Raw genomic sequence first — 9,775 nt, 5'->3', positions numbered from 1 at the left:
CCTTGAGTTATCATGCTATTTTTTTCTAGCATATTACATTTTTTTCTAAAGATGTTTCCGAAAATCAATTTTCAACCTCTTTATCTAACCATAGGCGTTCATACACATACACTCTCTATATACATATACAGTAGAATCTCGATAAGTTAAAGTCCAAGGGAAACACAAAATATTTTAAGTTATAGAGGTTTTAAATTATCAAGGGTCTATGTTAGGTAAAGGTTAATATAGAGGTATGTACATGTTTCTATGTAGTTACTGAGGGCCTATACAGAGATTATTTATTTAAGTTATAGAGGTTGCGTATTTTAAGTTATAGAGGTTTTGGGCTCTGATGGGAAGGGAACATAGTATTTTTTGAAGTAACAGAGGTTTTTATGTTACCGAGGTTTAAGTTATCGAGATTCTACTGTATTATATTTTTGAACACTATATTAAATATATATAATAATACTTGAATTTAAAATGGTGACTTTCAAAAATTTTATATTTTTATTGAAAAATAATTTATTATTGATACCGATATATTTTCATTTGTATTGTGTATATTATAATTATATTTTATGATTGCATAACTGCTAAAATTAGACATACACAAATTGCAAAATTTTTAGATATAGGAAAATAATACACTAATATCCATGAAAAATGACAATGTTTTGAAGAAATTGACTCCAGAGAAATTTACCTATGTACATATCAGATATTATATTACAGAGATGAAATACACAAAAAGCTCATCTGAACTTTTACAACTATCTTAAGTTTTACTTCTGAAATTTTCTGTATTCGATTTTCGGCCAATTTATTAAGGTTTTGGTTAAATGCTTTGAACATAAGTTGCTTGTTACAAAAACTAAAATTATGTTATTTTCAAATTACTTTGTACAAAATTTCTGCAAATAACGATCGAGATATTAACAAAAGTTTTGTGTATTTAGACTGAAATTTATCTTATATGGTTCCGAATTTGCTTTGACTTATGGACTATTGCTTTGACTATACATTTATCGTATTTATCTGTCTCAGAAAAGAAGATTTTTTGCCGCTAAGAATTTTTCTCTAATCAAGCATTTTAAAAAAATGCAAAAAAACATTTGAACACAAAGAAATGGCCCTTCCTATTAACTGGAAGAATTTGGACCAAAAAAATACTAATTTACTGTTTACTATTTATTATGGGCCTGTCCTAAAACATCTGTCAATAAATTGATTTTTCTATCGTAAAAATCATATTATTGTAGATTAATTTTGATTAGAATTTATCGTTTACCTTGATTAGAAAACAATAGTAACACTATAAAATACTTTTCACCCAAAGCAAGTTCAGGTATTACTTACTAATTGTGTAGGTTTTAAAGTAATATAACGCGCCGTAAAATGTCGGATAAAAACGTCCTAATTGATTATATAATTTACAAATGTGGGTCGTTGCTTGACGAAAATTTAGTATGAATATTATTGAAATGAATAATTTTACTATTCAATCGGAGAATTACTTTATAAACATTTACACCATGAAGAAATATTAATTTTGGAATAATTAATTTAGTCCATAATAACCGACAATTATTACAGTTGGATTTTATTTTAAATTTTTCAAAATTGTTACTGTCTCATAAGAAGCAAAATCTTTTTAAAAACCTAAAGATGATTCAAGGTACACGATCCCAAAATTAAACACTTTACCCTATATAAAAGAATTAAGTTGAATGTAATTTTTTTTAATCTTATTTTTTTACTTATAACTGAAATATTAACTGCTTGACGTTATAAATTATTTCCTCAATTTTTACCTTATCATAAGTAGCAATATCTTTCAAAAAACTGAAGGATGATTCAAGGAACACGATCCTAAAATTCAACACTTTACCCTATTAAAAAAGAATTAAGTTGAATGTAATTTTATTGAAAACGGTCATAATTAGAGTTAAAAAAACTTATTTAACTGTATACAAAATTAAATTTTTAATATCAAACAGAAGATTTTTTTTTATAGGTACAATAATAATACCTATTACAAATTATTAATTAATAAATTGGAAATTTGAGCTAATAAAAATTTATATTTATGCGTTTTTGTTGAAAATTTAATATGTTTGTTTTTTTTATAAAAAGGAATTTCTTATTCAAACATTATAATTTGAGAATAAACATTCAACATTTTCAATTTTTAGTGTAAAAAAACAATTTATATAACTACCGTTTGTGTAGTTAATTTAGGTAAACATAACTAGCAGTATTGAAACATAATAATTTTTTTGAGTTTTCAATCATATGGTAGTGTCCCGTGAGATGAATGAATCGAAAATTCTATAATTGATTTTTCTTGCATTTTTGAGAATTCATAAAGTTAAAATTTATTATTAATAACTGGGAGTTGCGTAATAATTCGTACTAATTAAAATCAGAAGTAGACCCAAATTCGGTAGTTACGATTTCGACTACCAGATGGCAATACTTGTACTTACAATTTTTTAAGGCCAATAAAAATATTCAAATTAAAATCCCGCCAACTGGACAAGACAAACTTATATTCAAAAATGCAGGCTTCCGTTTTGATGGTAATTTCAATCTTCGTTTTATTGGACTAAATCCTTTCATTTCAATTCCACAATGGAGAATTTATACAATGCAAATTTCGACCAAAAAAACAAAAAGTATATCCTTGCTAAGTCATGTTTCACATCATTAACAGTTCAGTAGGTGTAGAAAATATATCAAAAAATTTATTAACGAAAAAATATGGCTATATATTATTTCCTTATATAATTCCTATTAAAAATATTATAACGGGTTTTCCATTAAGAGTGGATAGAACTTTAAACTTTAATTAAACAAATTGTGTATGAAATATATCGTAAACTTATTTTATTAGAACAGTCATTGAAATAATTTTAATAATTTGTATACATTGTGCATAATTGCATGAAAGTAATGTTGCAGGATTGATTTTCCTTATAATGACTGCCCGTTGGTGCCTTATAATGACTATCAAGCTGCTATTTTAGTAATATCAAATTGCTAAAAAATACCCTTTCAAATAAACCAAAAACTTGTATGATAAATTATACACAAATTGTTGTTTAGTTTAAATAAAAATTTTTTGTCTCTCTGAATGGAAAACCTTTTACATAAAATATACCTATTGAATGAAAAATATGAATTTTGAATATAAAAATGATTTTGTCTTTTGAAAATAATAAAAAATTTTTGTGATAATTTTTTCAGTTCTAAAAATGGTTGAGTCATTATGATAAATTTTCATTATATATTTACATACTTTACTAACACAATACCAAAATATTAGGCTATAAAAAAAGTATATGCTTTAAACAAATTAATGTATTGTTTTCGGGCATATAAACTTTTTTTTACGATCTATGAGGTGTGACGCATGAAAACGTTACAGTGCATAATGTTGATTTAAAAATATGGTGCAATTATTCACGAAAAAAATGTGATTTCCATAGAAGAAATTTAACGTAGAATACTTTTCGATTTTTAATTAAAGGTTTATCGTACAATAAGGCAATGTTTAGATAAAAATATATATATTGATATGTTATTAATTGCAAACTCATACGTAAATAATAGTTTTTTGAAAGAAGTCTAATGAACGGTCTTCATGAAACTAATCATTAAAAATTGGAATTTTAACATGTTGTGATGAATGTTGAATGAACGCATCCAATTTCGATAATCTGAGTCATTTTTGTATAGCTTCCATATTTTATCCAATATTTGGATCCGTTGAATAAAATGGCTTAGTTTTATTTAAAACACATTTATTAGTTTGTATCTATCTATGTATCTATGTAACGGAATATTTGTACATGATTATCAGCCTTTTGAAAACGTCAGATTGAATAAAATGCTCGCAAACTTATCAAGGACTGATGTCAAAACAATAATTGAATAAGTTAATCCGATTTTCCTGATCAGGATCTTCAATATTAACAATTAACTAAAAAAATATTTGATGGTGGAAGCGCAGATAACACTCTATAATTTCTAATAATTAAGAATAATAAAAACTTAAAAAACACGCTTTTCTAGGTCGCTATCAGAACTAAAAAGTAGAAAATAATTTCTATAATTCAAAATAAAATAGTGATTAGAAAAAAAAATTTTATCGTAAAATAAAATAAAATATTTATAATAAATAATTAAAATAATAAAAAATTTATTATTAGAATATGACTACAAGATTTCTTATTTGATCTCAAAATTTTTCGAACTTGCGTTCATTCTCAAGAGATTCAATCTAATATATAAAATATTTATAATAATTGAAATCTAGCACCTCTTAGTAATAGTAAATTCATTGTTCTAAAGTATCTTAAAAAACACCCCACGCTTTGTAAAAATAAAATAAACAAATAATCACTTTTTTATAACTTAGAGAAATTATTTTCTACTTTTTAGTCCTGCTAGTTACAAAAGCCTGTTTTTTTACTTTTTTTTAAACTACCACTTCTATAAATACAAAGCTACATTGTATACATAAAAAGCTCCATTTATCAGAACCAGTTATTGATAAAATAATTTAAATAAAATTTTCTTTTCCATCAATGACTTGTATTCTTATTTTGCCCCACCCAGAAAATATATTCAACTAATTAAAATATCCTTAAAATAAATTTTCATAATTCAAACAGATGTTCAAAGGGATGGGCTTAGAAATGCAAATTTCTTTTTTTATAATTATTAATATTACCCATTATTATGAAATATTAGATTTTTGAATCCATAATTGATATACTTCATTTGAAATTGTGTAAATATTTATTACCATCAAATAAATAAAAAAATACGTGTAGGATTGTAGTAATTGCATTCGACCATGAAAATTTAAATTTACTGAGATTTCACCGGAAAAATATTATCATTTAATTATTTAATTCCATGCACAAAATGGTGAAGATGATTTTAACACAAAAATCAATACATAGTATAAAACAAAGTCGCTTCTTGCTGTCTGTCCCTACGTATGCCTAAATTATAAAACTACGCAACGGATTTTGATGCGGTTTTTTTCTAATAGATAAAGTGATTTAAGAGGAAGGTTTTTATATATAATACAGATATAAAAAGTTGCTTCAAGCTGCCTGTCCCTATGCATGCTTGGATCTTTAAAACTACACAACGGATTTTGATGTGGTTCTAATAAATAGAGCTGGTTTTTATGCATAATTCATGCAAAATGAAATTGTGAACAAAAGGAGGATAAGTGACGGTATGTGAAGTGAAGGTTATATATAACACAATAATCTTCTAATTCAGAGCTAGAAGATTATAAAAATCTTTTTGGAAACTCAAAAATAAACCACCCAAGAACCGAAACAGAAATTTTGATTTTTAACCGGCTGCAAATAATGCAACTTTATAAAATAAGACAAATTTTTTTTATCTAAAACGGAGACTTTAAATTATTTTTAAAGAATTTTAAATTAAAATAGAAAAATTACATTATAAACCTACACTTCCCGACACTTCCACCATTTTTTTTTAAATTTTATTTGCGTAGGTGTTTTAGGAAGTAAACAAATAATATACCATAAAAAACAAGTTTTTAAGAGGTCACTATTTAATAATACCTATTAATTTTATTTTTACTAAATAAATAAACTAGATTAGAAATAGTTTTTGATTCAAAGTAAAAAAGTTTGAATTCGCAGAAACACCTATCTCCTTATTTATATAAATAAATGTAAAGCCTAGAAATAAATTTGTTAAGATATTCAAAATCTCTACAAAAATCCAACTTTAGAAGAAATTCGAAGTTATGACAATCGATTTTAATGTAATCAATTTTTATTGCCCTCATTTATTTTTACAAGCACATTTTATAGAAATATAAATTTCATGCAAATTTCAAGAGTCGCATTTAAATTACTGGCTCTTTGTGAAATTAATTTTCGAAAAATTAAGCTGAATCATTTTTATTTATTTATGCAATTAAAACTTCAAATAAATCTTGTTCTACATAAATAACAATTCTGTAAGACCTGTGTATGAACTTTTACGGGAAGATTGTACATCATTGAGCAAAAAGTCGAGGGAACTGTAAGCTTTGGAGATAGAGTAAAGCGTATGTATCATTGCTGCATGCATTCAGCAATGAATACTCCATTGGATTTATTTTTGTGGGCTTTTCTTAAGAGTCGCATCTATATCAACAAACCTACAATGTTGGAGTACCTAAAAGCTAACATTCGCATAATTATAGCTGAAATAAATCCCCGACACTTGGGAAAAGTCATAGAAAATTAACTCGTACGAATAAACTTCTGCAGAAGGTTCTGACAGCCATTTGGCTAGCATCATTTTTCATATTAAATGAAATATGATTATTAAAAATATAACTAAGATAATATTACATTTTCTGTGTTTATTTTTAATTAAAGTTAGGAAACACAATTTTGATCACCCTTTATAATGGAAAAATTTACAACCATATATTATAAACAATTATTAAAAAAAAAAAAAGAATATAATTTTTCCTTATTAAATGACTTTATAAACACGACATATCCGGTCAATTAACATTTGAGTTCAAATGAAATCAGTAAATTCTTATCCAACTTAAATAGTTGAACGTATCAAAAATAGCACAAAATTATAAACGTTTGCATAAAATAATTTTAAAATTATTTATTTTTATTGTATAAGAACTAGTAACGTCATGAAAAAGTTGATTTTAAGATTTGGATTCTGGAATTTTTTTTCATATTCAACTAAGCTATGAAGTACGCCTAGCACCTGACTAGTGTACATTCCCGAAAAAAATACTGCGAAAATTGTTTTTCTAATAATTTTTTCTAAAATCATTTTAAGACCAATTTTTTCAGTTTTTTGTCATGTCCATTTAACAATATAAATTAAAATTGCCAGAAAGTTTTACCGTTGCTAACACCGGATCAGATATAATTCTAATAATGGAAAAAAAGAAACGTATTCAAATCATTTAAGGACGTTCCCAAAAAATGACTATGCAAATATTTGAGACTTACGTTTCAAATTTTCAGAAAACAAGAGTAAAATTTGTCAATATATACCATAGCTTTTGAAATATTGTTGCCTAAAATTTAGGGAATGTCACTTATCGAAGAAATATCACGCAAATGCCATTCATTTCATCACTTGGAATGTATTTTAGTGAAAAACGAGTGCCGTTTGTTATAAATTTCTCTATACGAAAATATTTATCATGCTTTAACTAATATTAGTTTTCCAAATTAATCTTAAGAAAATTCTCCTCGATACATAATAAAACATATCTTTGAAACACTTCAATTAAGGATTTATATGTTAACCGTAAGGAGTATTAAAAAATTTATCTGTTTATAAAGGGCATTAATGAGAATGCATATACACGATCTAAAGACAATCCAAAGAAAATGTGATTTTCTGACAACGTCCATTTGAATTTGTAAGACAGAAATTCGATTACCTTACTGATGCGCATCCAGCTTTATTGATCTCAGATATCAAACTAAATTAAATTTTTTTTTAAATTTTCGAATTTAAGCCTTCTTAAAGTAAACTGCTGAAAACATTACCAGCCCTCGGTCCATTATAATAAAATTTTATAGTTAAAAATTTGGAAATTTTGTACTAGATAATATTGTCCAAGGAAACATTAAGAAGGTATTTTGGGATAATTTAATACAATAATTTTTTCACAGTATAATATTTGGACTTCTAAATTTATATTTACTCATTTCACGAATTACAAACTATTTATTTTTACCAGTCTTTTTTAATTTTCAGTGTCAATGAGCAAAGACTTTTCGTAATATTGCCAAATTATTCACTAATTACTAACGTTATTATAAATATAATGCCAGCGAATATTTTTTGGAATTATTTGTATAAAAAATTGTTTAGGCACAGTTAAATTGTCACGTAACACTTAACAAGAGCGCTGTTGAAAAAGTAGGGCATTTTAAGTGCGTAGCTTATCAAATTTTGAACTATAATACAAGCTGAAAACTGATGAATATCCATGACCAAAAATGGTATTTTCCAGGTGTTGTAGTCTCGGAAAATTGGGATTCTTCAAAAAATTGGGCTAAAATTCCTAATTGAGCTCAGTAACTAAAGCAAAAACTTGATCTCTGTCTAATTTATGTTTTTCTTAATATATTTATCCTGTTTATTAAAAAAAGTTTGGTTAAAAACACAAAATTTAGCAAAAACTTATTCAGCAAAGCAAATTTTTTTTCAATGTAAGAATAACTGGGGTCTTCTTTTCTACCCAAGATTCAAAATAACATTTAATATTAATAAAAAATAAATTCACTCAGGATAAACTGTGCAAAAATTTGAGTTTTACTTTAATTTAATTAAAAGCCAAAAAACTTAATAGATAAAAATATTCTTCCAAAAATTTATTATAACATTTTGAGCATATTTTGGACCCCAAACTCAAAAATTAATCAGTTTCACTTCAAAAAAAACAAAAACAAAATCTAAAAATAACATTACCTGATGTATTTTGTCCACTACCAGTAAACCATAACGACACAAGATCATCCACACTATTTCCCGGTGGAGGGGGAGGTGGGGGTCCATATCCCGTATAATAATGAGCTGCCGTTGAAGATGATTGTGTACTTTCTGGCGGCGAAGTTGACGATAAACCACTAATATCAGACGGTGAAACTAAATGATGATACCCTTCAAAATGTCCTGCCCTAGCCGAAGAATGCCCCGGGGACGCATGATGATGGTGATGATGATGAGGATGATAGTTCGTTGATAAATTAACACCACAATTTAAACGTCTACTACTCGTATTGATATGTCTTGAATTATTTACACTATTCGCTGTAGAGTAATTCGGTTGAGCACTATTATTTTCGAGTAATAATTGTTGCACTTGCAAGATATCAACAAATTCATCGCTATTATCATGATGATAATGATGATTGTATCCCCCAGAGTATGCGGCCGTTGAAGATGATGTCGTCGAACTTGAACTTGCCGTCGTTGTTGTTGAAGAGGATTGATTTCGATGGTGATGTGATCTTCGACTCCCCCCCAACAGTGTGTTATGATGATAAACATTATTATTCCCTTGTGATCCCGAATCGTTAATATCATTAATATCTTCGCATTCCCTTCGCATAGTCAATGTTAACATTGTGCTGTGATAACAATATGAACTTTTGATAATAAGTATTTATCAAAAACTGTTTGGTCATTGCTATTATGACGTAGCAAAAAATTTTGCATTACCAAAAATTTCATCCAAAAAAAAGTCTTATATAGTATAAAAAATTTTTGAATACCCTGTGTGGTTTAAGATTGTTTATTTGATCCCAAAAAATTCACCTGATTAAGTTTTTTAGATCCTAGATCTATCTTATATGAATGAAAGGATGCAAAAAAAAGTGAACCACGAAAAAAAAATTTCACCAAAAACAAAAACACAAATCAAAATAGAATGTCATTTATTGTTTTTTTTAATAAAAAAACAAGAAGCGCAGTAAAAATTAGACAGAAAAATAATTAGTCCAAAAAAAAATAATATAAATAAAATATACTACTTAAAAATTATTAAGAAGAGCGTATGTAATGCCGGGAAGTAACTGAACAGTGTTGCGGCTATCAAGCCATGTGCTTGACGGGAACAGCAAATACAGGTATAACACCAACGCAATTGTAATATTCGTTCGCCTTCACAATACGCCTCCTCTCTGGATTCGAGTCGTGTCCACGGGCCACCACTCGATCGGAGTATATTATATATAATATAATATTATAT

At 26.7% G+C, this 9,775-nt stretch overlaps 1 protein-coding gene across 1 annotated transcript; it reads right to left on the bottom strand.

Moving 5' to 3' along the window:
* Window positions 1-8,304: 8,304 nt before the first annotated feature.
* LOC123297951 (component of gems protein 1-like) lies at window positions 8,305-9,151 on the bottom strand. The gene is made up of 2 exons (XM_044879790.1): window positions 8,494-9,151; window positions 8,305-8,318 (listed from the first exon to the last, which is right to left on the bottom strand). Exons 1-2 carry the CDS (start codon window positions 9,149-9,151, stop codon window positions 8,305-8,307), a joined length of 672 nt encoding a protein of 223 aa, XP_044735725.1.
* Window positions 9,152-9,775: the final 624 nt, after the last annotated feature.

The sequence above is a fragment of the Chrysoperla carnea genome, chromosome 4 (assembly GCF_905475395.1).
Source record: "Chrysoperla carnea chromosome 4, inChrCarn1.1, whole genome shotgun sequence".
NCBI classification, from domain to species: domain Eukaryota; kingdom Metazoa; phylum Arthropoda; class Insecta; order Neuroptera; family Chrysopidae; genus Chrysoperla; species Chrysoperla carnea.
This window is presented reverse-complemented; position numbering and strand designations above follow the sequence as displayed.